This window comes from Durio zibethinus, chromosome 1 (assembly GCF_047325235.1).
Source record: "Durio zibethinus cultivar Kanyao isolate XHJ-2024 chromosome 1, ASM4732523v1, whole genome shotgun sequence".
NCBI lineage: Eukaryota > Viridiplantae > Streptophyta > Magnoliopsida > Malvales > Malvaceae > Durio > Durio zibethinus.
The window spans coordinates 9,037,243-9,063,703 of NC_143162.1; the positions used below are offsets into that span (position 1 = coordinate 9,037,243).

The 26,461-nt window shown below is 35.4% G+C and overlaps 3 protein-coding genes and 1 pseudogene across 28 annotated transcripts; 1 reads left to right on the forward strand and 3 right to left on the reverse strand.

Annotated features, from left to right (window-relative positions):
• Nucleotides 1–209: 209 nt before the first annotated feature.
• Nucleotides 210–2,731, reverse strand: LOC111310659 (uncharacterized; annotated as a pseudogene).
• An 893-nt stretch (nt 2,732–3,624) lies between these two features.
• On the reverse strand, nt 3,625–14,620 carry LOC111312033 (RNA polymerase II C-terminal domain phosphatase-like 2). Of its 17 annotated transcripts, none has more exons than XR_016342957.1 (16): nt 14,142–14,620; nt 13,594–14,064; nt 12,980–13,190; nt 12,546–12,703; nt 12,386–12,456; nt 12,072–12,282; nt 11,668–11,800; nt 11,169–11,572; nt 11,028–11,085; nt 6,510–6,643; nt 6,367–6,420; nt 6,016–6,112; nt 5,177–5,582; nt 4,874–5,033; nt 4,680–4,756; nt 3,684–4,055 (listed from the first exon to the last, which is right to left on the reverse strand). XR_016342957.1 is itself a non-coding variant. In XM_022911959.2 (15 exons), the coding sequence occupies exons 1-15, from the start codon at nt 14,409–14,411 to the stop codon at nt 3,965–3,967; spliced, it is 2,598 nt and encodes an 865-aa protein (XP_022767694.2). In that variant the 5' UTR covers nt 14,412–14,620; the 3' UTR covers nt 3,684–3,964. The 17 variants fall into 17 exon arrangements, 10 of the variants coding, with proteins under 10 accessions (XP_022767694.2, XP_022767693.2, XP_089618548.1 ...); XR_002692767.2 differs by having other exon boundaries at nt 11,668–11,809; XR_016342955.1 differs by lacking the exon at nt 4,874–5,033 and having other exon boundaries at nt 3,625–4,055.
• Nucleotides 14,621–16,906: 2,286 nt separating this feature from the next.
• LOC111312037 (clathrin light chain 2-like) lies at nt 16,907–19,052 on the forward strand. Its single transcript, XM_022911973.2, has 3 exons — nt 16,907–17,376; nt 17,547–17,700; nt 18,452–19,052. The coding sequence occupies exons 1-3, from the start codon at nt 17,015–17,017 to the stop codon at nt 18,839–18,841; spliced, it is 906 nt and encodes a 301-aa protein (XP_022767708.1). The 5' UTR covers nt 16,907–17,014; the 3' UTR covers nt 18,842–19,052.
• Nucleotides 18,564–23,607, reverse strand: LOC111312036 (Protein kinase superfamily protein). Of its 10 annotated transcripts, none has more exons than XM_089762477.1 (9): nt 23,397–23,601; nt 23,077–23,225; nt 22,232–22,344; nt 21,816–22,026; nt 21,224–21,461; nt 20,434–20,584; nt 19,781–20,111; nt 19,541–19,592; nt 18,564–19,388 (listed from the first exon to the last, which is right to left on the reverse strand). In XM_089762477.1, the coding sequence occupies exons 2-8, from the start codon at nt 23,147–23,149 to the stop codon at nt 19,558–19,560; spliced, it is 1,152 nt and encodes a 383-aa protein (XP_089618603.1). In that variant the 5' UTR covers nt 23,150–23,225; nt 23,397–23,601; the 3' UTR covers nt 18,564–19,388; nt 19,541–19,557. The 10 variants fall into 10 exon arrangements, with proteins under 10 accessions (XP_089618603.1, XP_089618597.1, XP_089618590.1 ...); XM_089762471.1 differs by having other exon boundaries at nt 23,356–23,601; XM_089762464.1 differs by having other exon boundaries at nt 18,796–19,388; nt 19,541–19,573; nt 23,397–23,607.
• Between the last annotated feature and the right edge of the window lie 2,854 nt (nt 23,608–26,461).

Consider the following 26,461-nt stretch of genomic DNA (forward strand, 5'->3'; position numbering starts at 1 on the left):
CTTCATGCACATTTGCTGGTATGGTTTAAAACGTTCTTGCCACTTCGAGAACTGCCTTTTCAATATCTTGTACGAGTCTAATTCCTGTGAGCCAAAGTTCATGACAGGAACACTAAACTTCACCTCAATGGGACACAGATCATCAAATAGTTCTAGCCCAACATTACCCAATGTGTCATTAGGATCAGCCTCTTTCTCATGCACTTTGGTAATTGTGGTGGTAAATTTCTCATCTCTATAAATATGGTTTCCCTGTTGTTGGCCAATGCTAGATGAGTCACCTTCAACTGGATGATATAAAGGGGATAGTTTTGGCCTTTGCGAGTCAACCCACATCTCATCTCTATCATCAGCAAGAGAGACAGATTTGATCATAGTTAAGCAAACTAGAATCTGATACGACCATTTCTGCAGCAACACATATTACTTCATTGCACCTAAGGCCAAGTTCTTCCTCCGATGAAAATTCACACATTTTCTCTGAATCAAGACAGCCATTACAAAATTCATGAAGTGCAAATAAAACAGGAAATGGAAGAACAGGACCATGAGCAAATCATCAGACCGCACTTTTTATGACCACTTTAGTGCTGCGGCATGAAGGCTCCCTTAATAGGTAAGAACTATGGAGGCAAATTAGGTAGGTTTGGAACAACTGAAAATTCCAATGGCATTGTTTTGTCATCAAAGGACACATCAAGTAGCTCAGATTAGTTAGAGAAAGCCAGTAGTAAAAGTTCCAAATGTAAGGTTGCCCACATTTGCCTCAAAGCAACTTCACAAACACTTGTTGGCAAGTTGATGTCATTGAAAACAATGGCAACTGTAGGAGAAGACCTGAATTGACCAAAACCACAGACTTTCAACTTCTCACACAAAATTTTATGAAAGTCTAGAGTAAAAGACTCCTTCTCCAGAGGACCCTTGAAGGGCTTCTTCATCTTGGAATCTAGAAGTTTAGCAAGACTGGCATTCAAATACCCATAAAGATAGTCAAGGTTCAAATACCTGAATATTTTAGGAAATTCATACACATCATCACACAAAGAGTATAGTAAGCTATCCTCAAAAATCAATGATGGTTCTATATGTGCTACCTCTAATTTCTGCACCAAATCCCAAAATATCGTTGAGCTTCAATCTTTCATGAAGACATTAGCCTAATCAAAGTAAACCCACCAAATCCATCTGACTCACACACCAACTCTGACAGATCCCTGTTCAAAATTCCAAAGCCCAAGACAATATCTTTCTTCTGCTACCAATCTATCTAGTCAGGAAGCACACCCTTTGAAAATTCTTCCCTAACAAGACAACTTCCACAATGACACTCTCAGCTTGACAACAAGAGATCTGAAGGAAGATCCCATGCCATAAAGGGTTTACAAAACTTTGAAATTCCATAGCAATGGATCCTTCACTGACCGAAGAAGGTCCATAACAAACTCACAATTCCAAAATGACCCCAATATTATGCAAAACCCTGATTCAGTTGCCCACTGATATATATCATCCCTTGATTGTGATCTCAATTCCGATAACCTCAATACATCAATATAGCATGGATTATCAAGATTATGAGCCCAATGCAACAATGGCATCATTGGCTTACACACATCACAAAGAACTAACAATCTATGGGAAACCAAAACAAACTGAAACCCATCAGCTCCTGCTCTAGAAATACCAGGAACTGATGCCCTTCTCCTACAGCATATGGACTCAACATCTCAACCTTAGCTAAAGAAATTACATCAAGCCTAAAATCAACTAAAAAGACAGCATCTGATCAGGCAACAATCAAAATCTTAGGATGCCAACTAAACTCAATATCCAACCATTGACAATTCTCTGAACCACTCAATTCATCCCTTAAAACTCTCAATTTACTCCCATTAATATAGCCATTGGGTCTTTGACAATTAACATCAGACTCTAAACCAAACAAAGAACAATGCAACATTCTCGAATAAAACCATATTTTCTTCAGGGAAATGCAGACTATAACATGCACAGACAATGATGGAATTCTTGAATAACTGACAACCTAAATAATCCAAGGCAGGGGTTTTGCTAGACTTAACAATTCTAAAAGAATACCAATGAACAGCATACAGAGGACAAGCCATTAAATACCCAACAACAGAATCACCTGAAATGCCCTCCAAATCATCAACTGGGTTCACTAAAATCCTCAATATTTTGTGATTGAAGTGGTTGTTAGAAATGAAAACGTCACCGTTCCGATCACCCAGAAACTTAAAATGGTTGTCTTGGACGTGAAAAACAAAGAAGCCAATTGGATGATGGTTGGAGACAGTTGTGAAGAAAAGAGCAATGTTTTGGTCGGGGCAGTGGAGAAGGTGGAGACGATTGTGTGATAAAAGGGAGAAGCGTCGTCATCATGGAAGGAATTGGGGCCGAAGAGGGAAGCAATAGAGTAAGGGACATAGAAGTGGAAGTGGAGGGGAATCGAGAGAAAGAAAGGCGAGGAGGAAGGAAAGGGAGAAGAGAAAAGGGTTTTGGGGTTTGGGACGAAGAAAAGAGGACCGAGCGAGGAAGAAGAAGAGAGGAGAAATGGAGGGTCTAAGGATTTGGCAATTGGGAAATAAGATTTCCAATCATCTGACAACTCCATTGTTTATTCCGGATGGGTTTTGGCGGAACTGGTTGGGAAGATTTTGCAGTGCCGTTTCCTCTTATGGCAATTTTTATTCAATAATTCAAATTTTCTATTTCTAAATTGTAGCATTAATTCAATATAATAGTTTTCTTCGTTTTCGAAATGATATTTTCACCAATGACTGGAAATTAGCAGATTATACATTGTAAATTAACAAATTATCTTTCAATAATTTTGCCTTTGAATAATATCAGTACCCAATTAGGCATGGATAAAATGGAATTACGAATTCCAAACTTCCAATAAAATGCAATTAGAACCAAAATAGTTGTACCAGAGGACATCATTTTTGTCATGGTATGGTATTGTTTCTTTTTCATTTTCATGTGTTGCAAAATTATTGATATTATATTTAATATTTTATTTATAAAATATACAACTATAAAAAAAAATTGAAAATGATGATGAATAAAATATTAAAAAATTTATTGAAAGAATAAAATAAATCAATAAATTTTTTAAAATATATCATCTGCCAATCAGTACAAATCGTACTATAAAAATAATTGATACAAATCGATACAAACCAAAATAATCAATTCTATTCGAACCAATCAATTCTATTAGAACCAATACGGATCGCCAAAGCCAATATAAAACACGAAACAAACGAGACGATACATATACCTAGCTATACCAATTTTCCTCAAAACCGAGTTTGGACATGTGATTAGAACTCGTAATTTTTTCCAGTCAATTATAGCCTAAATTTGATTAACCATCAACTGATGAATAGGTCATAATTATCACAATTATGTTACTAGATTGTTATTTTTATGCAAATGTTTTGATTTTTTTTAAAACTTACTACTAATCACAAAGAATTGAAATATGTTTTTGGATTGTTCTGCATAAATGTTATGCAAGAATGAGAAACGCTAGTTCCATGATAAATTTTAATTTTCTTCTTAACAATGGTATAAAATAGAATTCATCACGTCTGCTAGTGCCAAATATATTTGCACATTCTATTGCAAGACAGAGATGAACGATTGGATGATTGTGGCAAGAGGGAAATTTTAATCGTTGGATCAGGTGAAGAAACTTGTGTTGATCATAGATGACCCCCTATTACAAGAGGACAAGCTTCAACTTTGATCATACACAAAGCAGTAAATGACAGGGCAAAAAAAAAACAAAAACAAAAAACTTAAGAACAGATCTATTCAGCTCAGCATTACTTAATGACTCCAACCTCGCAAAGGTTGGAATGTGTAAATCTGCTATGCTAAATTTGTTTTGCCTCAAAATCATCTCATGGCTCTTCATGGAACAGGATGCTCATTTTTGGGTTGCCGGTGAGGATGATAGACTTCGTAATCGACGCAGAACTTCATCCTTTGGACGTTTGCTTGGCATAGATTCAGACAATCTGCAAATAGAAATAACAAAAATGAGGAAGTAAAACCTCCATTTTCTTAAAGAATCAAGGCTCAAAAACAATTTCCATCCTTTGATGCTAGTAGAAACTAGTAAGATATGAAAAGACAGCCCATTCAAGATTTAGATATGTTCCACTCAAAAGTGAGTCCGAGTTGGCAATTGATAGGTGAGAAACAAGGTAAGTTTCCACAATAATACCGAGTCACAGTCTGATGAAGCTTACAATAGCAGTTTTAACCGTATATAAAAAAAGCAAATAAGTTTGTCCAATACCAGAAAACATTGCTCCAGGAAAAAAAAAAAAAAAAAAAAAAAAAAAGGAACACCGAATGCATATACTATGGGCTACGATGTAAAAGCCATGCAAACCATGAGGTATGAACAAAAACACCCAAAAAAAAAAAAGAAGGTTCTACAAGTAAGATGGCATATGGGAAGTACATGCCCCTTGACAGTACTCAAATATAGCACTCATGACTCTGTCAGCAAATCCTACTTTCCATAAAATTTCAAGGGAAAGGGCCTAAATACATCCTTCAAAAATAAGAGAGACAAAAGAAGATACTATGTCCCACTTTCTAAGCCCCTTAACCTCAACCCCTTGTTATGTTACCTTGGTGAATTGGCACGCTTTTGCACTGGTTGATTTACTAGACTGGACGAATTACTCCCAGGTTCAACTTCAGCAACCTGAAATATATTCATCAATTAAACAACTGGTTAATCTATGCCAGTCAAAATATTAAATGCAATGGTTCCTGCTCTTTCAGGAAAACAATAATAATTATTAAGACACCATTTTAAAACCTGATTTCAAGTGTGACAAAACTTAGTCCTCCAATCCTGCCCCAAGCAGAATCAGAAATGAAATAAACATTCTCCACACAAGTACATAAAACATAAATCAACTCATTTGGCTTGACAAACTCACTAACAGGATTTTCATAACAATTCATTACCAGGTGACCTAAAAAACAGAAGATAGCATTCACTTTTAGCAAAACTATGTCCAGGATATCAACTTTTAAGAGAGGGAATAAATCACTGAAAGAATTGATTGTGAATACTTGGATAATGGGTAGAAACTAAGGACTGACACCAAGTCCTTACCTCTTAAAAGGATAGATTGAGCCAGTTAAGGCAGCAGTAGCAGACATGAAGCCAGCCCACTCTCCTTTCAGTGTTTTAGCTCTCACATCGTGGTGCAATGCAAAATCCAAAGAGGTGTGGCTTCTCTCCAGATAACCACTACCTCAAATCTGGAAATTTCTTGCCCAGATACCCTTTATCCAAGCATCACCTTTTTTTTTAACAAAGAAATCAAATCAATTACCGAAAGCATCATCAGGAATCCCCACCTCAGAAGTATTATCTTTAGGTAAACCATCTTCTCTTAGAGCTTCATTTGATGTCGTATTCACATCCCAAAGAAATCCATTTTCAGTTCCAAGAGAAAGCTTATTGAAATCTCTATCCACCGCTCCTGAATGAGGTGCTATGTATGCTACATATTTTTCTAAGATATCATGTATAAAAATAGTCAGTTCCTGCACCTTTGCTTGATTCATGGTCGAGGAAAACACAAACAACCAGAAGAAGAGATAAGATCTTTATAATCTAATGATGCACCCCTATTATACCAAAAGCATATTATTCACCAATGTATGAGGCATGTATATATGTATATCCACAGCCCTAAAAAGCTCCAAAAAGAACTAAAAATTTTCAACTCCTTTCATCGCAGCTAAAACTCTAATATTATGGAGAAACGACTCATTGGACATTTGAAAAAGTTAAAAAATGAATCCTCTCAAAGCCCAACGACCATATTCTAGTCATTCATGTTCAGACCAATCATATCCAAACCAAGGTGCATGCTTCCAGTCTTGAAACAAAGTAACTCCTATAATAACAAGAACAGCAACGAAAATAACCAGGAATACACTCACCTGCTAAATTATGAAGAGCAAGCTCAGCAGCTTGCTGCTGAGCATCCCTCCTTGTCTTGCCCATTCCAACACCAATCTTCTCACCGGTGAATAAAACCTAAATAAAATAAGCCAGCAAGATGAGCTGGTTTCTCGAAAGACATAAAACAAATTCACAAACTACAATCAGAGAGAGAAAAGGAAATGAGAGAACAAAGAGCATTCGTGCAAGCCAGCTTCAGGGAGAAATACATGTCAATACCCCCAAAAAACAAACAAAGCATTTTCACAATATAAGAAGACACAAACACAGTTGAAAACTCAGATGAATCCAGAAGAAATCCATAGCAAGGAAATACAGCTTTCACTGACCTCAACAGAAAATTGCAAATCCTTACTGGTGCTTACCACAGACCTGAACTCAACCTGTAGAGTACAAATTTAAAAAACACTAAATTGATTAAGCAAGGCAATCAAGTTAAGTATCAATAAACTTGCACCTAAAGTAATGGTACCTTTGAACCACATCTTCGTCCAATTTCTTGTAGAACACCTATTGACAAATGCGACGGTAGAAGATTCAATTTTTCACCTTCAGACTGCAATTCTTTTCTAATAGAAGCCACATGATTCTGAGTTCCACCAATCTCTGCAAGAGAATTCAAACAATCATTTATTGAAGTTAGTAACCAGTCCTCTAAAACAGTCTTTACTCCATATAATAATAACAATGCATGTGCATTCCAAATCTTGGAACCATGTTCTTCTCCCACAGTATCTAAATTAATGTAACGATCCAAAAAAGGCCAATTCAACTTTTCCATTCCATATTAGTTTTCATTTGTATGTGTTAAAGTGGGTTATCCCACATCTAATAAATCTAATTTTCTGTAGTCTTATATTCAGATTGGGCCCCTCCACTTAAAGCCAATTGGTTTTAAGTTTAATGCTTAAGATGGTATCAAAGCCAGAATTTCCTTTTGTTGCCCTTTCCTATTCTGTCACATAGTAAGCTTCTTCCATCTTCGCCTACAAGTGATAGGGGCCTATTAACGTGGGTTATCCCACATCTAATAAAAATCCAAATTCCCGTAGTCTTATATTCAAGTTGAGCCCCTCCACTTACCTCCAATTGGTTTTAGGTTGAATGCTTAACATGTGAAAATCTAATCTTCATTATTAGTTGATTGATTGACTTTATTTATTTTAGTTAAGTTTCTTATTTTTAGAATAAGGAATGATTTGGGTAATTACACCAAATCCATTAGATATTTTCCTATTATGTGTAGAGAGTAAATTACGCATTTGATTAGCTATTTTAATGCATGAAAATCTTGGGTTTTAAGGCTGAGAATATTCAGTCTTTAGCCTATATATTTTCATGCAATTCTAGTATTGTAATAAGAAAAATATAGAAAAATAAAATACTTTTATTTTAGAGATTTCTTCATGGTATCAAAGCACAATCTAAACCTTTGAAAATTTTCACTCAAAGTCCAGCATGGCCAACAAAAGGGAGAGCCTAGCCTTAGAGGCTACCTCTAACCCCAGAGCTAGCATTATTGGAACAGGTTCTTTAGCACAAAAAGGTAATTTTTTAAGCATTTTGAGTGTAAAACTAGAGAAATCAAATTCATGGATTGTGGGTTCAGAAGCTTCAGACCATATGACTGGGGATGCATCTGTATTCAATAAATACAACCCATATTATGAAAACTTCACAGTTCGAATTGCTGATGGGTCGCTTTCAAAAGTGGCCGATACAGGTTCTATTATTATTTCCAAAGAGGTAATACTTGATTCAGTTTTGTTTGTCCCAAATCTAAGTTGCTACTACTGTCTACAAGCCAACTTTCAAGAGACCTTAAGTGTGTTACTAAATGTCTTCCAAATATGTGTTAATTTCAGGATTTGGACTCAAGGAAGATGATTGGCAATACTAAGATGTCTGCAGGACTCTATATCCTAAAAGCTAATGATTCTAAAAGACAATATCAGAAGACCTCTTTTATGCCTTCATCCTCTAATAATAATAACAATAATACTATCATCTTGTGGCACTATCGGTTAGGTCATCCAAACTTTTTGTACCTCGAAAGGTTGTTTCCTTCATTATTCAATAAAAATCCTAACAACTTTCAGTGTAAAGTCTGCCAACTATCTAAACATACCCGTACCACATATCCTAATTAGCCTTACAAATCATCCCATCCTTTTTCAATGATACACAGTGACATTTGATGTCCCTCCAGAGTAAATAACATTACTGGTTCTAAATGGTTTGTCACATTTATTGATGATCACACCAAGGTTACTTGGGTATTCCTTATGAAAAAAAAAATTAGAAGTAGGCCAGCTATTCCAAAACTTCAACAATATGATCCAAACTCAATTCAAAATCAAAATCCAAGTGTTGAGAACCGACAATGAGAGAGAATACTACAATTTAATCCTTGGATCATATCTAATAAAGCATGGTATAATTCATCAAAGCTCATGTGTCGATACTCCTCAGCAGAATGGTGTTGCTGAAAGACAGAATCGACATTTGTTGGAAGTTGCGAGATCCCTCATGATGACTGCCCATGTACCTAAGTATTTTTGCGGTCAAGTTCTTCTTACCGCTACATATCTTATAAACAGAATGCCTTCTCGAATCCTGAAATTTCAAACCCCTTGCCAATCTCTTCTTAGTTCATATCCTCACCTTCTAATCATCTTGTCTATTCCCATTAAAGTGCTTAGATGCATTGCATTTGTTCTTACCAACCAACAAAACCAAAGCAAATTAGATCCCAAATCCATCAAATGCATATTTCTCGAACACTCCCCAAATTAAAAAAGATACAAGTATTACTCACTAGTAACAAAGAAATTCTATCATTCCATGAATATTACCTTTTTTGAAAATCAACCTTACTTTCCCAAAACTACCATTCAGGGGGAGAATCCAATCACACGAGAATATCAACTTTGGGAAAATCCTATTACCGAACCACCAAACACTTTTCCAACTCTCTTTCAAGTCCAAAACATCCAACCAGATCCTCCAAGCCCAAAGTCCACACAAAAAAAAAAACAAAAAATTGATTGTCTATTCAAGAACACGTTAAACTCAAAAAGATCTAGGAGAATGTACACCTTCAAAGCAAAACCAAGAATCTGAACCGATTCCAAAAATACTTGAAAGCAACATAGGTAACACTCTTACCGACTCTGATTCAATTGAATCTTTTGATGAACTTGATCCACCGATTGCTTTAAAGAAAGATGTGAGATCATGTACTCAACACCCAATCCGTAATGTAGTTTCTTATGAAGGTTTATCACCTAGTTATCAGGCTTTTGTTACCACACTAAACAATATGCAGATTCCTAATAATATTCATGAAGCACTCGTACAACCAAAATGGAAGACAGCTGTTTTGAAAGAAATCAGTGCCCTAGAAAAGAACAAAAAATGGGAGATTTAAGAATTACCCAAAGGGAAAAATCTAGTTGGGTGCAAATGGAATTTTACTGTCAAGCACAATGCAAAGGGAAGTATTACCAGATTCAAAGCTCGCCTTGTTGCAAAAGGATTTACTCAATCTTATGGTGTTGGGTATATTATCATTGGCAGCAAATCTAGATTGGCCACCCCACCAACAAGATGTCAAAAATGCATTTCTTAATGGCGACCTAGAAGAAGAAGTTTACATGGAAATCCCTCCAAGATTCAAAAACCAGGGCAATTTTGCAAAGATATGTAAACTTCAAAAGTCTTTAAATGGTCTCAAACAATCCGCACGTGCATGGTTTGATAGACTAACAAAAATGGTAAAGAAGTATGATTTTTCACAATGCCAGACCGATCACACCATGTTTGTCAAACATTCACCTAAAGGAAAAACAGCCATTCTTATTGCCTATGTCAATGACATTATTCTTACCAGAGACTAAGTGGAAGAAATTAGCAACCTAAAGAACCTCGTAGCCAAAGAATTTGAAATAAAGGATTTGGGACACCTAAAATATTTTTTTGGCAGGGAGGTTTGCACAAGGAATGGCATCTCTATTTCACAACATAAGTATGTCCTAGACTTCCTAAAGGAAACCGGAATACTTGGATGCAAACCTGCTTACACCCCTATAGACACAATGAATAAGGTAGGAATGGAAGAAGGAAGTCCACCAACAGATAAGGGCAGATATCAAAGACTTGTAGGGAAACTCATCTACCTCTCTCATACAAGACCAGACATCAGTTTTCGGTTGCTAAGGGAGTTAAAAGTTTTTGCAAAAGAATCCAGGAAGATATTCTATGACAACAAAGTTGCCATAAGTATAGCAAAGAATCCCGTTCATCATGATAGGACTAAACGTGTGGAGATTGATTATCACTTCATCAAATAGAAGATAGAGGAAGGAATTGTTAGATTAGTTTATACTCCCACATGCCTCCGATCTGCAAACCTACCAAAGCTCTTTCTCGAAACAACTTTGAGAATCTGAAGTCCAAGCTGGGTATGATTGACATCTACCACCCACCTTGAAGGGGGGTGTGGAAATCTAATCTTCATTATTACTTGATTGATTGACTTTACCTATTTTAGTTAAGTATCTTATTTTTAGAATAAAGAGTGATTTGGGTAATCACACCAAATCCATTAGATATTTTCCTATTATGTATAGAGAGTAAATTACTCATTTGATTAGCTGTTTTAATGCATGAAAATCTTTGGTTTTAAGACTGAGAAAATTCAGTCTTTAGCCTTTATATTTTCATGCAATTCTAGTATTGTAATAAGAAAAACATTGAAAATAAAATAGTTTTATTCTAGAGATTTCTTCAGCATGTGCCTTTATTTTTTTCATTTGTACGTGTCTATACTCCATAACTTATGCATATCAGTTCTGATTATTCAATATTCAAACTACTTGACCAAGTAATAGATTCACAAGACCACAAGCCTGCTTTCAATAGCATATCAATATCATGCAACAACTGCCTGACACAAAAGAGATGGACTAAGAGTAATAGCTTCACATACCTGAAACATGAGTTGCAGGCAGAACATTCTGTTTTGGTGTATCAACTCCAGTACATGCCTGAAGAACACAAGATAAAACAAGATATCACTTAGGATGCACACAGGTTATATGCGACAAATCTAAAGGAATATTGAACAAACCTCTTCAACCTTCACTTGGGATGCATGTGTCTGTAAAGCAGTGGAAACAGAACTTGAAGCAGTATGAGAAAATGGATTCTCATAACCTCGCAGTTTATCAGATTTTGTGGAATCAGATTCCTGCACAGAGCCTGATGATTGATCATTTAGATGTGCTTTATTGATGTCTTCTTCCACCAACCAACCTCCCTGAGGCAATACAGATGATGAAGATGTCTGTACTGGTAATTTAGCTAGGAGTGGAGGTTGGATCAAGCCCTGATTCCTCAAGTCTAAACCCTGTTTTGTGCCAAGGGCTCTTCTCTTCATGTCATAGTCACTATCACTACTGTTATCTGTTCTTACAGAAGCTCCAAGCAACATGGGATTTGAAAGCAGACCAGCAGCTCCAAGTAAATTAGGTCCTAAGATGCAGTTAAAAAAAAAAATGTCGAATACACTCCAACCCAGCATATCATGCCAAATATTCAAAATAAAATATATTAAAATGGAAACCTACCCTGACAAGGCAATGGTGCTATTGACGATGCAGGACCAACATCATTTTTAACAGGAGGCTGAGAGGTTTCCAACCTCAACTCAGGGTTATTTGTTACCGGATGAGTGTAAGAGTCCAAAACATGCTTCTCCTCCTGAATAAACTATAGATATTATTACAATAATGAAATTAAGGAAAACACATAATTCAAAAATAATAAAAATTCCAAAAGGACACATGCACATCAATAGAAGCAACCAAAAAGATTGACCTTATCCAGAAGGATGACAAATTGCGACATAACATACACACATATATAGTTTATCACCTTTTCTAGAGCATGTGTTCAATAACAATTTCATCCTAACTGACCAAGGTCCGAGAAAAATTTATATTCATTCACCATGTAATTACCCAAAACTTACTAATTGGTTCATTCTCTGCTCAACTTCAACTCCATTCATTCCTTCACTGATAGGAGCACCACTGTTCCCATTTGGAGCAAAACCAGCATCCTGCAAATTAGTTACCTCTGACATCAAATAGCTACTCACATCAGGGGCAAGAGGCAGATTTACCACCTCATCTTCGTAAAAAACTTCAGATATTTTCTGCAATACATTCTCATCAAACTCTCTGCATAAAAGGTACCATCAGAAGTTAGAAACGCAAACATGAGAGGATGATGAGGATGGATAGCCATCTACAAAGATTTGACCACACAAAATTAACGGCTTACTTGAAAAACAAACCCCTAACATTGCATGCAACATTTCTTGCTACGCAGAGGACTGGGACTGCATTTGCTGTCTAATAAAGGGGGACAAAATTTGCCCAAAAAATTAGAAAAAGAAAACCACATCTCAATAAGTTGGCTTACAAACAGGCATAACTTGTACCTCTGCCTGAGGAGCATAATATGGAGCAAACGGAGGAACTACATGAACTCGAGGTTGATCCTTATCCTCCCAGACCTTTGAACGGTCATCAATGACCATGGCCATCTGTGGATGACACTTGCCATCTTGGAACACATTTAGCAAAGATTTCCTGAAACCTGCTAAAATCATTAAAAAAAAAAAAAAAACAAAAGGACATTACAATTTTGCTAAGGTAGATGGCAAGGTGGAGTACTGGAACGAAAGGGGGACAACCAACCACTACAGGCTCATTGCTTGAACCATCAGTTTTCAAATATGCTAATAGAAAATTAAGAATCAGCAGCTTAGATTCAACAAAATAGCAGAATTACTTTCTGAAGTTTCATCTTCAGAAAGATAAGGCATCAAGACCCAAGTACAAAAGAAGAGATTTAAAATTGTTATAGACTTGCCAGATTTGACACAAACAACTCGGTCCAGTAGTTGCTTTGAACCTATCAGGTGTGCCTCTGGATCAAGAAGCCTCCACATCTCTAATGCATAATCTCTTTCAGCCATAGTACAAACATACACTTCAAAGCGTTTTCGTCCTTTCGCAGTCAAATAGCTTCTCAATTCCTCCCATGCAGGACGTAACCTCACAAGCACACTGGTATCACGAATCTGAACAAAGATAACCATTCATAAATGAGAAAACATACGCAGCTTCATATTCTAAACAGATTCCATCTATTCATCTAATGCTCTGTGGAAATGTGTTACATTAAGTACTTATCATAATGCCCATATCACGGAATATAATCAGATCAGTAAATTCCATATGACACTCTTAAGTCTTAAGTTACAACATAAATCCGGGTTTATTTTGATCATTAAAAATGTCACACAGAGGTAGCGCTTCTTTGTCCAAACTTCTAAAACAACCAATGAAATCAAGTTGAAATATGGTTATCTTATGTTTCAATGAACAATCTTTGTAGATATGAACATATAACGAACAGGAATCCACCAATATACAAACAACTAAATCAACAAAATGCATCGTGTCAAGAATTGTTTCTCTAACCTCCGGATTGATACGAGTAAGGACAATATTTCTCTCTTGCAACCTAATCACAGGCCGAACAACTTTCTCATGGCCATCAGACAAAGGAGGAACCTCTTCCATTTGAACTTTAAATACTTTTCCATTATCAACGACGCAATCACTCTCCGTGTACTGCTTCAAGAGCAACCGGTCATCCATATACCTTCTTAATTCAGCTGACATCCCCGAAAAACGAATTGAATCAGTCTCCCGCGCAATCCAACCCCTAAGAGCTTCGATTCTATCCTCAAACGACTTCATTGTGTTGGCAACAATTAGAGTTTCGTCAAGATCGAAAACAATTGCGAGACACCTTAAATTAAGCATCCCTAAACAGGAATTGTACAGTCCTTTAGGAACCGAAAAGCACCAAAAGCAAGGGAACTTCTTTTGTTTACTCGGCATTGCCACCAAGTGAAACTCCTCATCTCCAACCAAAACCACGGCCGTCTGAAAAGAAAATAGTAAAAATTAATTAATTAATTAATTAAAATATTGAGTAGAAAACGAGAGAAATTTAAGGAAACCTTAAATTCGTAGAAGCAAGAGGCGTGGAGGTGAATCAAATGCTGTTGTTCGACTGTAGAAGAGGATTCGAGCTTGCAACGAACGGTAAATGAGGAAATCGTATGGAGAATGGAAAGAGGAATACATCGTTCGCTGGTGGGGGAGATGTGGTTGATTCGAATTTCGTTGTTTGGGAATTGGAAATTCGTATCCGATACAGGGATAGCGTCCAGTTCTCCCAAACAAATCTTTCCATGATAGACCACCGATTTAAACCCTAAACGACTCATTAAAAAAATCCACTTTGACTCGATAATAAAGAGAAAGAAATTTTAAATAGAGGGTAAAACAGTAAATGTGCGGAGATTTGAGGGTGAAAGAGGATTCCGTGAAGTGAACTTTGTTTTTTTCCCTCTCCCTTCTCTCACTCTCTCTCTCTCTCTCCTTTCCTTGCTGGGCTTTCTCTCCCTGCCTCCCTGATTCTAACCTACGGATTTTTTGTAAAATAAGGGGTGGGCTTCTGCATTTATAGGGGAAAAGATGTCCTCGTTTAAATAGGCATGGGCTTTAGATTAAATTGCGAAAATACCTGGATGTACGGTCCACTCCCTTAGTATTCCCTTTGGCCAGCGAAAAGGCGAATGTAGTAAAATCATGATGATTAAGTTCCTAAGTGTTTAGAGCGAAGGTGGGACCGCCTTGTACACGTGGCATACAATGTGACTTGTGATTTTGGATATCGCGTTTACACCGTTGATCTCCGTGGTTTAGCCATATTTGAAATGCTAGTAAATATTACAGTACTACTCTAAGTACTAAAATTCGTTAAAAAAATTTTCCAAATATTTTAGCTCCATTTAGTTAGAACTTAGAACATAACTTCAGTGTAATAATAACTATCATTAATTTTATTATATATTATTTTACATCAATGATAATTTTTTTATTATTTTAGATAAATATTAAACCGTAGTCTAAGTAATTTAATTACTTTTGATAGTTTTATATCACTAAATTCTTACTAAATATGATGATGTAATTATTATATATAAATCATAATTTATTGAGATTATAACATCATACCAAAGACTTGTTGAAACTTGATGAAACGGGTAACTTGCATAGGCTTTAGAGGTGAAAATCAAGAGTTCAACTCGCCACTAACTACTTTTTACATTTATCTTGCATCATATCTTATCTAGCATAGATGTTCACTTTATAGAAAAATCAAAAGAATGACAAATGTTCTGCATTTACCATATTTATTGATTTAAGGATTATGGTTTTAATGTTAGAATATTATTTGATTTCTTTCTTTGATTATCTCATTTATATAGAAATAATTTTGACTTAAGTATGTGAAGTAGAGTTTGAGTTTGAGATCATAAATTTTAATGTCTTAGCGTCATCTCTTTGTTCCAAAAAAGATTTGATATGTCATCAAGTTTGGAAGATCTCTTACTTCTCAATTTTTGTATACAATCTTAAGAATCAAAATTAAGACTTACTATTATATCTAAGAAAATGAAGGCTTATTACTTGGTTTGGGTACAATACATATGTAATTTTTTAAAATAAAAGGTTATATACAAATAAAAATAAATCAAATATAGAATTATAGATATCAAAATATGTAATTTTCAAAAAAAAAAAAAAGAGGCATATACAAATAAAAATAAATCAAATATAGAATTTATAGATACCAATTTATAAAGCATAAAATCACTTCATCTCTAAGATAAGCACTAACTTTGATCATACCATTCAAAAGTGTAAGATACAAGTAATGTATAGTTCAATACATATAAAACGTAAATTTATTTTAATTTACACATTTAAAAAGTTTAAATTAAACTTTTATAAGAATACAATGAATATATTTATAAGATAGAATTAGAGTGTTACGAATTAAGTAAAATTAATTGATTGTCAAGTTTAAATTTCGTTTACTTTGAAAATTTTGAAATTTAAAATTTAATTTAATTTAAATTTATTTTATTTTTAATAGTTAAATTTAATTAGATTAAATTTAATAAAATTAAAGATATAAATATTAAATATTATATTTTTATTATTTATTAAATATATTAAATATATTTTAAAAATAAAAAATTCAAATAATCTTATAAGTCATTCAAAATTAAAGATTAAAGTAGTTAAACTCGATTTTACTCATTAATTGAATAACTTAAACTCAAGCCTATCTCGATAATCAACAGGGAAAGATGATAGGTGTTTTCTTTTGGGATCAATGGGAGGCTGAGAGTTTATACTGTTAAGTACAACAATTACATGAAATAATACAAAGGGTTTCATTAAGATTTTATTTGATAGAAAAAAAATAAAAAAGATGAAAATAAAAATTTTATTAATTTAAATTATTAAAATTCATAATTATTTTTTTATTTTATAACTTAAATATTAAATTAATAAATTTTGCATCATCACTTCTTTCATCCTTCCTGTCAACCAAGATGCGCGAATTAGGAGCCTTCGGAGCCAAGGATTAGCTCACGCTGCATCGCACCATGTAGCAGAGGCTTCTCCGCTTGGCACGCATTTGATGAACATTCGAGACAGTGGCCCGTGGGGACACAAGTCAAGCAAATAGTGGCGCTCTATCAAACCAGAAAAACATTCAAAGCTTTCGACTCCAGAGTAATTAAATACGTGGCAACATATGATTCATTCAAATGAAGTTCCATCCAGTTGTTCGCCATCTGGCAACTCTTTCGTCAACTCGAATGCACGGTATTATATCATCTGAGATTCCATTCTGTTGACTGATGCAATTTTAATTTTTACAAGAGGCCACGAAGAAGCAAATTCAGAGAAAGAGAGGGCGGAACCGAAGCGATCGGTTAGGGCCGGTGAGAGAGAAGCCTTTAAAACGATGTCGTCTCGTCCTTTCGACGACGATGGCTACATAGGCTATGACCCTCGCCTCGCTTCCCAGCGATTCGAGTCGTACTCTAACTTCGATGCCAACTCGGTCAAGGACTCAGTTCCTGATTCCCCTCCGATATTCAGCAATCAATCTTACGGTAGCGGAGATGACGTGTTTGTTTCTGAATCGATGCCGGATACACTTTCTTCACCGCCGGTCTACGGTAGCGATGGCGGATACTCGGCTTTCTCACCGGAGCAGAACGGGAAGGGATTTAGCCAAGAGTTTGGAGGATCAGATGGACCGATCTTGCCACCGCCTGCAGAGATGGAGCCCGAGGAAGGCGCTGCTTTGAGAGAGTGGCGCAGGTAAGCTTACGACTACGAGTAACTTAGTAGTTAGTTGAACTTCATTTCTGTTGATTGACACTCAAAGTTGATTAATCAAAATTTGAGAAATATTGACCAAATATCGATAAAGTGTCTGGAAGTTAACTTGTGATGATCTAACGGCTGAGATTGAATTTATGAATTCGCAGACAGAACGCGATTCAGCTAGAGGAGAAGGACAAGAAAGAGAAGGAGATGTTGGAGCTAATAATAAAGGAAGCAGAGGAATACAAAGTTGAATTCTATAGGAAAAGAGTTACAGCTGTTGAAAATAACAAAGCCTCCAACAGGGAGAAGGAGAAGGTGATGAATCGATCAATCACAATTTCTTCTATTGTTTTATGCTATTGAAATGGACTACTATATATTTTTTCCCATCACTTTCATATTGTGAAAAATTGGTGTTGGAATTCTAGTAGTTGCAAAATTTATGTTCTATTAAACAGTCAATTTTGTGATTGAATGGTTAGGGGCAAGGGATACATCATGTATGATTAATTCAGTTATATTTGTAGGCATTTAAGCAGGTTTTTGCACTTATGTGAACATTGGAGAAAGATTCTTATGGATTTTATTAATGAGTTTATGAGCTTCATTTCCTAAGAAAATAAAGGTAATAATATCATGGTGGTGGTCCTGCTCCACTATTAATTTATAATGGAGCTGCTTCCGAAGTCATTGGGATGAAGAGTGTCGATGGTGTATGCATATGTTACCTTAAAGTTGACATGAATTTATAATGTGTCTCATTATCCTACAAGGTGGAGTTGGTGAAATTGCTTTAGAATTGACTAAGTTGGAGATTATTGTATAATTCATTCTTCTTGGTTGTAGACTTGTCATGGTATATTGGGTCCAAATATGTTAACATGCATAAGTTCTGATAACAAATAAATGATATGTGTAATTGCTGTTTAGCTCGACTTTGAAAGAAAAGGTGCAGGGCAATGATCATGAGTTCATATTGTGGGACAGTTTAATGTTGCTCTTTCTGTTGCTAGTGTCAAGCCAATGACTCATGTTTAGATTTTATATTTTGGTTCATAAGTGACAGTTATTTTTGGAAAACCGGGAGAAGTTCCATGCTGAAGCTGAGAAAAATTACTGGAAGGCAATTGCAGAACTGATACCCCATGAAGTGCCAGCTATAGAAAAGAAGGGAAAGAAGGACAAAGAAAAGAAACCTTCCATTGTTGTGATCCAGGGACCTAAGCCGGGGAAGCCAACTGATCTCTCAAGGATGCGTCAGATACTTGTGAAGCTAAAGCACAATCCCCCTCCGCACATGAAGCCCAAACCTCCACCACCAGCAGAAGCCAAGAAAGATGCTAAAACTGGTACTCCTGCTGCCTCTGGTCCCTCTGGTGCCCCAGGTTCTGGTTCCAGTACTCCTCCCCCTAAGTCAACAGCTGCAACTACTCCGGAGACTGTTGCATCTGCTTGAGATGCAGCTGCTGAGTTCTGGATCCGAGTATCCATTTGACAAGTAATTAGTGTGATTGTAATACAATTAGTTTGTATCATCCTTTGCTTTTTGTTTGAAGGTTTCTATGGGCATCTCAAATTAGGCATCTAGCAGTTGTGTAGAAATTTTGGTTGTCCATGTTTTGTGTGGTTTGTCTTTGTGAATCGAACTTTTTGTTCTTTGGCTTGTACATAGCTTGTCTAGTTATCTTCTTCTTGCCTTTAGACCTTTCTCTCTGTTTCAAAGGGAATATCGTAGTCTTATTAGTCTGGTGTGGCCATAATGCTTTCCATGGAGGTTATAAGTTGAGCTACTGTTCCTTCCGTCGGGTGCAGAACTTCTTCCCCCCCACCCCTCTGCCACAACGACATTGAAAAACAGTACCCGGAAATGGAAATTACTAGTTTTTAAGCCAGTGGGCTCGAATATGCTCCTTCCCATGCTCAACCAGATAGCCTCCTTGTTCATTTATGGTATATCTTCGCCGAGCCCGGACTAGTTTCAAATTCTCTTTGCATCTTTTTAACTTGTTCAAATTGGAAAAAAAATAAAAGAAAACAAAATAATAAAATTTCCCGATTAGCACTTGCCTTGATGAGTGATGACCAATTTTGGATACACTAATTTCTCATTAATTACACAAATCACGAATGGGTGCTATGGACATGGAATCAATACCTTTGAACTTCTGGTCACTACCTGCTGGGATTCCTGAGATAATCACACATCACTGAACAAAACACCGAGGAGGATTTGAAGAAAAAAAAACAAAAAAGGAAAAGAAAATCAATGACTAGCAATGATTTTACCAACTATCATCTCATTTAATCAAATCGAATGGTAAGCAATAGAATGTTGTAAGTAAGACCAAGATCAGACAACAGTGAATGCATCATCTTGGAAGCATCTGTATCATACCGTGAGAGCTAAAAATGTTGGTTGAGGAAGAAGGATCAACCGATTGCTTGCCTTTGGTCTTCAAAGACGATGATGTCTCTGAACTACCAACCCCCAAGTGAGGAGAGGTGTGCCCCTTATAAACGCCTGGCTCGGTTAGCACCTTCTCATTAAGGTGCACATCTTTAGAAAGCATTTGCACCACTTGCTTCATAGTAGGTCTTTGGTGTGCAGCTGCTTGTGTGCAAAAGAGGGCAACCTTGATGAACCGCATCACCTCATCTTCTGGATATCGGGTCAGTTCTGGATCAACAATATCTAGAAGCCTTTCTTCTTCTTTGAGTTTCCACGTCTGCAACAGCATTCCGGTTTCCGTCAGCATCAATGAATTTTCTTCCAGGTACATCTTTGTATGAATCACTTATGTGAGATGTCAAAAACATTAATTATATCAAGTTTGATTCAGGTTCCATTCCCTAGGGGAAAGGAATTGTTCACACTTGGTCTGGCAAACCTTCTCAATGTCTTGTATTGCAGCAGTTGGCAGTTAAGTAATCCAACTAGTTACTACCATTTTTGTTTCTCCTCCTATGCCTTACTACAAATTAAACAAGCATATGAAAAGCTAAGATAAACTGATGTAACTGGTGAAAAAAAAAAGGTTTGAAAGATACCCATTCAACCAGAAGCATTAATTCCGCTCCAAATCCTGCCTTACTACTACTTCTACCACTAACTATTTCAAGCAAGAGCACCCCAAAGCTGTATACATCTGCCTTCATGGTTAGCTGTCCTAAAAGGGCATACTCCGGGGCCAAATATCCACTGCCGAAATATAAGATTACAAGTGAGATACCAAATAGAGAGCAATAGAAGAAAATACACCAATGCAAAGGAAAAACAAACTACTACCACATGAAAGAATGTCATGAGGAAGAGTCCTTGTTTGCATGAATTTAATCTAAAACAATGGCTTAGGCATGTCATCATACAATTACATTTTTTTTTACTCTGATTTCCTGAATCATGAACAAATATATCAGGGGAATGCTGAACTGTACTTAATCTGCCAAAAGGTCTTTAGTCAGCCATCTTCAAATGACCAAATCTTGTTTCTCTGCATGCTTAGGTGGTAGCATGGGTTATCCAGTACATTCTTTTTCCCCTTTCAAATATGGTAAAATTTATGATTTAATTATGTTCCTACTGATGCAAGCAGAGTCCCCTTTCTGAAAGCTTTGCTGTGAATCATAAGTACATATCTTTTACTATTTTTTCCTTTGCTAACCTCGGAAGCTGAAACAGAAAATTTACAGATGCTAAAAGAATGGGTTTTAAGAGGTATTACTTGTTCAAAAATCATAGCTAAAAGCCTAAACAAGACTTCCTCAATGAATTTTGAAATAGTTAAATAGCTTAGGCAACCTCATTCAAAGGATGAAATGCAATGAAAATCATGCTTACACTGTTCCAGCTACTGCAGTGCTGATATGAGTGACATTGTCCGGGAAAAGCTTAGCTAGCCCGAAATCCCCAATTTTAGGATGAAAATTTCCATCAAGAAGTATATTACTAGCTTTAATATCCCTGTGGACAATATGTGGTACAGCTTCATAATGAAGAAATGCAAGACCAGAAGCTGTACCTAAGCAAATAGCAGCTCTCGTAGGCCAATCCAGAGCAATATATTTACTTCTCGGACCTGAAATTATGATTGCTGGGCATTAGCCTTAGCATACCCTGACAGCTTGAAAAGCTATACATAACTTTTGTCTCTCAAGTGTAATGCATTGGATAGACATAAGTCATATATGTAATGCACAAAACCAAAAGTATATTTCAGTTCTATAACTGCAAAAAAAATGTTAAAAGGTGAGGGAAGGATTCCGGGGGGGGGGGGGGGGTAATTAATCTTAATAATAATCTATATTCTTGAGGGAGGAGTTCAAATGAACAGGAACTGAACACAACTTGGATCAAATAATAAAATGATGTATCTCCATAAATCTAAATTCATTTTAAGTAATATAAAAAGGCGTAGGATTTGTGAAGTTACTGAGTAGAACACTGGCAAGGCTGTTATTCTCCAGATATTCATAAACTAAGACCCGATGATTGTCATCAACGCAACAACCAATTAGTTCAACAAGGTTTGGATGTCGTATGTTTGATATCATATCAATCTCTGTCACAAATTCACGCAATCCTTGCTTAGACTCTGCAGAGAGAGTCTTAATGGCTGCCGGAGTACCGTCCCTCAAAACTCCCTGCAATCACAAAAAGCAAACTTGTGTTAGTATTTCCTACCATTCTAAAATGACATTAATATAGGACACAAGAAAACATGCTCTCTCTCTCTCACACTTGCATATACACATGGAAAAACACCCAGCAGACATGGATGCTCTTTTCCAAAAGAATGAAGTACCTACTGTAAAGACATCTGAAGAAAAGAATGGGCATTTTCTTTACCCTATAGACAACTCCAAAACCACCTCCACCGATCCTGTTTGACGGATGGAAATCTGATGTTGCTGATCTCAACGAATTATAAGAAAAGAGCCTTATATTGTCGGTGGCAAACTCTACCCATGCACAAATACAAAAAACACGCAAGCACATGAGAACATTCTGAGAACATTAATAGAAAAACATCCAGTAGAAGATTGAAAGAGAACCATCTCACAGCATCCTGTGTTTTAAACATAAAAAATTAAACCCGAAAACTACAAGAATCGTTAGAGAAATAAATGAAAGAGAAAAATGCAAGGAATCATTACAGAAAAACGAATGAATCTAACATTGCACATTTTTAGTGCATTATAAGAAGAAAAGGGAGGGTATCAACGAAACAATCCAACATAGACTTTCTCAAAAGTTCTTTATTCTTCAATATTTTTAGTCTATCGGATACTCATTCTAACTCTATTCATTTTTCACTCACATATGAAAAATCTGGCTATTGTTTGGCCTATCAGCCTGCTCTTTCCTATGTAATTCTTTTACAGAAACAAGCGAAAGGTCCAAAATGAATGCTAGTAATAGGTGTTTCAAAGATATACCAAAAGAAGCCAAAAAAAAAAACTATAAATTCACACAATTTCACTACCAAGCAGAACCGCATTTCCTTTCCAGGCATTTACATTTACAACCTGCATAGCCTGTATATGTTCAACTTTTAAAAGTAATTGGACCAGAGCTCAGACCAAATAATAGAGCTATATATGCAGCCTACTGCCTATAAAATGCTTACAACTTTGACAACCTAAAGAAACAAACCCATCAATAAATCAACTGAATTAGTCTCAAATTCTTACCTTGAGCTTGTGTCTGGTCACGGCTATTCCTTCCTTTGAACCAATCAAACAAACCAAAGCACCTGCAACTCATAGCAAACGCCAGATACCAATTCAAGATCTTGTAGCTACACACCTGAACCCATATAAACCAGATCTCTTATTCAATCCTGAAATAAAAAAAAAACAAAACCCTCGTTAATTGCTCATAAAGCAAAAATATGGAAGGTACCATTACCAAGGTACCTAACCAAACCAGTTATACGAAACAGATTAAAAGAATACAGATAATTCACCAACCTAACAAATTGAGAACGTTAAATTTAATCTACAATCCTAACCTAGGTTCCCAGCAGCTAGTATGCTGAAAAAAGCATGGTTTGGTTGAAGAAAATTCAGTAAGAAAGCCCCTTGAAGGATGGTGGAGCAGACACAATTGGGAAACGTGAAGATCCATTTATCATCAAAGGGTGTAAGAATTGGGTTGTAAAATTTGACTGTATAAAGGAATTGATAAATAGGTGGAAACAAAATGTTTGGCATTAACAGAAACGAGTGAAAGAGATATTGAAAGTAACGACATTGATAGGGATTGCCAAGTAAGGCAAGACACGATAGCAAAAACCTCGTTCACACTTTGGTGATTGGGCGTTGGGAGTTGGTGACTTTGATGGACGCTGGTTATGCTTTAATAATACTAGGAGTTTTCTCTAATTAGATAAGACAGTTTTTGTTGACTTGTTGGTTTGCTTTCTCCAACCATCCATCCAAACTCACTTTTGAATTACATGCTAGCAAGAAAAATACAAAATTTCACTCGAAAGAAAAACAAGTAAATGAAAGTAACTGGATTTCTCTGCACACGCTAAAGAAAATTTCCCTTAAAATGACGCCAAAGCAGATTGAAAATGAAAGAAAAGTTATTTTTTTTTCTAAAGTTCCACGTATAATTCAAGTCAACTCAACATTTTGTATTTGGCTTTGATGATAGTAATTAACATTGTTTTTGGATTTGACATTGTCAGACTCTGTGAAAACAAAATCTAGCCACTGCAAACATGGTCCAAAAGACCCTGGACGGTGGACCTACATATTTTGGAAACAAATGTAGCAAAGGCAGCAGTATGATTTCATTTCAATTTTCAAAGTCATTGGAGTTCTAGAAATCAAAACCATAGTCCTACAACTTGTTCTACAACAACGGAGCTACTTTTGACATTTATGAAGGAAAGTGAAATATGGGTGCCTGCTTGTTTTTTTGCTCCTCCTGACAGCGATTCCGTGGTCAACTTGGCTAGCTACTTATGCCTGCTTGAAACTATTTGCCTTGGAACCGGATGTTTTCTTGTATTTATTTAATATTGATGAACCAACGAAGTTATTATATATATCGGATTGTATTAATTATTACTAATTAATAAATAATTATCATGATATTATATTATTATATATCTAAATGGTAGTATATTAATGTTAAATGAACTCGTAATGAGATAAGTTATTTTTAATTAAAATGTTAAAGAAGGTGATTGCTTACACCTTTTTCTTTGTATATATATATATGAAACTAACCCATTAGATTTTATAACTTTAATTTTGAGAGACAGAGAACAATTTTTTTCTCTTTTGCTTTGCAAGTCTCCGATCAAACTCTAGAGATAAGTATTAGAAAGCTGCCATGAATCGTGGATTAAGTTGGAGTAAGTTCTCATCTACATTTAGATTAGTTTTACATCCCGTTAAATTATGTTAGTAATCTTATGAGCTTTTTAGCTGAATTCAACAATTAATATCAAAACTAAACTCACCATGAAAGTCATTAACTACTTTTGACTGGGTGGATGCCACCGTTAAAAGCTTCAAACAAAGCTTTTGGATTTTTAGGTTTTTAGACCATTTCTTTTTTTTATCTTTTTGGGCTATAAATTCTTGTTTTGTTGTTGTGGAGCTTACAGGAGATTGAAATTCGATTTTTTAGATCCAAAACGTTGTAAAAATTGTGAGTTTTGGTCAAAAATGGGTTAGATCAAAAAAACTCGAAACCAGGCAAAACGGGCTGAAAAGATGGCACGCGTTGTGCGTGAGGCGCGTGTAGGACACATGCTCAAATTAAAAAAAAAAAAAGAGAAAAAGGCAAAACTTAGGAAAAATTCCGTTTTTGCCCCTACAGCATTGGACCGTTCTGATTTAGATCAATTTGATTTTGACCTTTTTCATACTACGTCTTAGTCTTTTCATTTTCGGATGCTTTCCTTCTACGTCATTAGGATTACATTAGGATTAGACCACTTTGTGAAAATTAAAAAGGTATTTCATTATTGGTGGGCAAATTTATTTTTCTCTTTCATATTGGGCTTTTTTTTCCTTTTCAAGCTAGTTTTTTTTGGATCATTTAAAGTTAGGTCATTGGGTGAAAATCAGAAGAATTTTTTATTCTTGTTGATCTATTTTTTTTAGGTTAAATTTAATAATTAAATTTAGAAAGCCATTAATTTAATTAATTTTGATTATTTTGTTAATTAATTTGGACCAAGTAAACTCATTGAATTTTGGGTCATATTAAATTAAATTGAGGTCGATTTTAATTTTAATTCTATTTAAGACCATTTAGGTCTAAGCAATTTTGTTAGATTTAAAATTTTGGTCATTTTGTTTTAGATCAGTTTTGTTGAAATTAAAATATGAGACCTAATTTAAATGATATTGGCCATTTTGCTTAAGACTATTTTGGTTAAAATTTTTTGTAAAATATTTTGAGTTCAAAATTAATGGTTTCATTATGTAAAATATTCAGTCTAATTAAATGAGTGATAAATGAATTATTTTGGTAAACTAGTTAGCCTTATTTTGGTAATTAAAATTTACCCATTCCGTTAATAATTCATTTAGTTCCATAAAGCTCAGTTAATAATTCATTTAGTTCCATAAAGCTCATTTAATTAATAAAATTGCCTTATTATTTGAATATTCACAGTAAATCATATTGATTGATTCTGTCAAATCTAATTTTTAGAATATGTTTCCGATATTATATATTTCTATTGTAGTTAAATATCGGTCTGACAATTTTGATGAATATTCTTAAAGTATACAAATCATTAATAGGATTGATTAGAACCTACTTGTCATAAGAGTGATCATGAAGATTTTAAAGATTTTTTTGATAATTTATTTTGAATAATAATAAGGCAAATCTCTTATGATAGTTGTAATACTTACTGAGGTCTCTTAAGGTGATAAAACCTTCTTTGTCAGATTGATTATTACTTTAAGCGATGCTTGATAAGGAAATGATTTTGGTTAGGGTATAATGTGATTTAGCTACCATGTTGGTAGCAAGTATTTTACGGTTATATCATACCAATTTTGTATTATCTTTTGTTGTATACTCCAAAAAATATTTCAA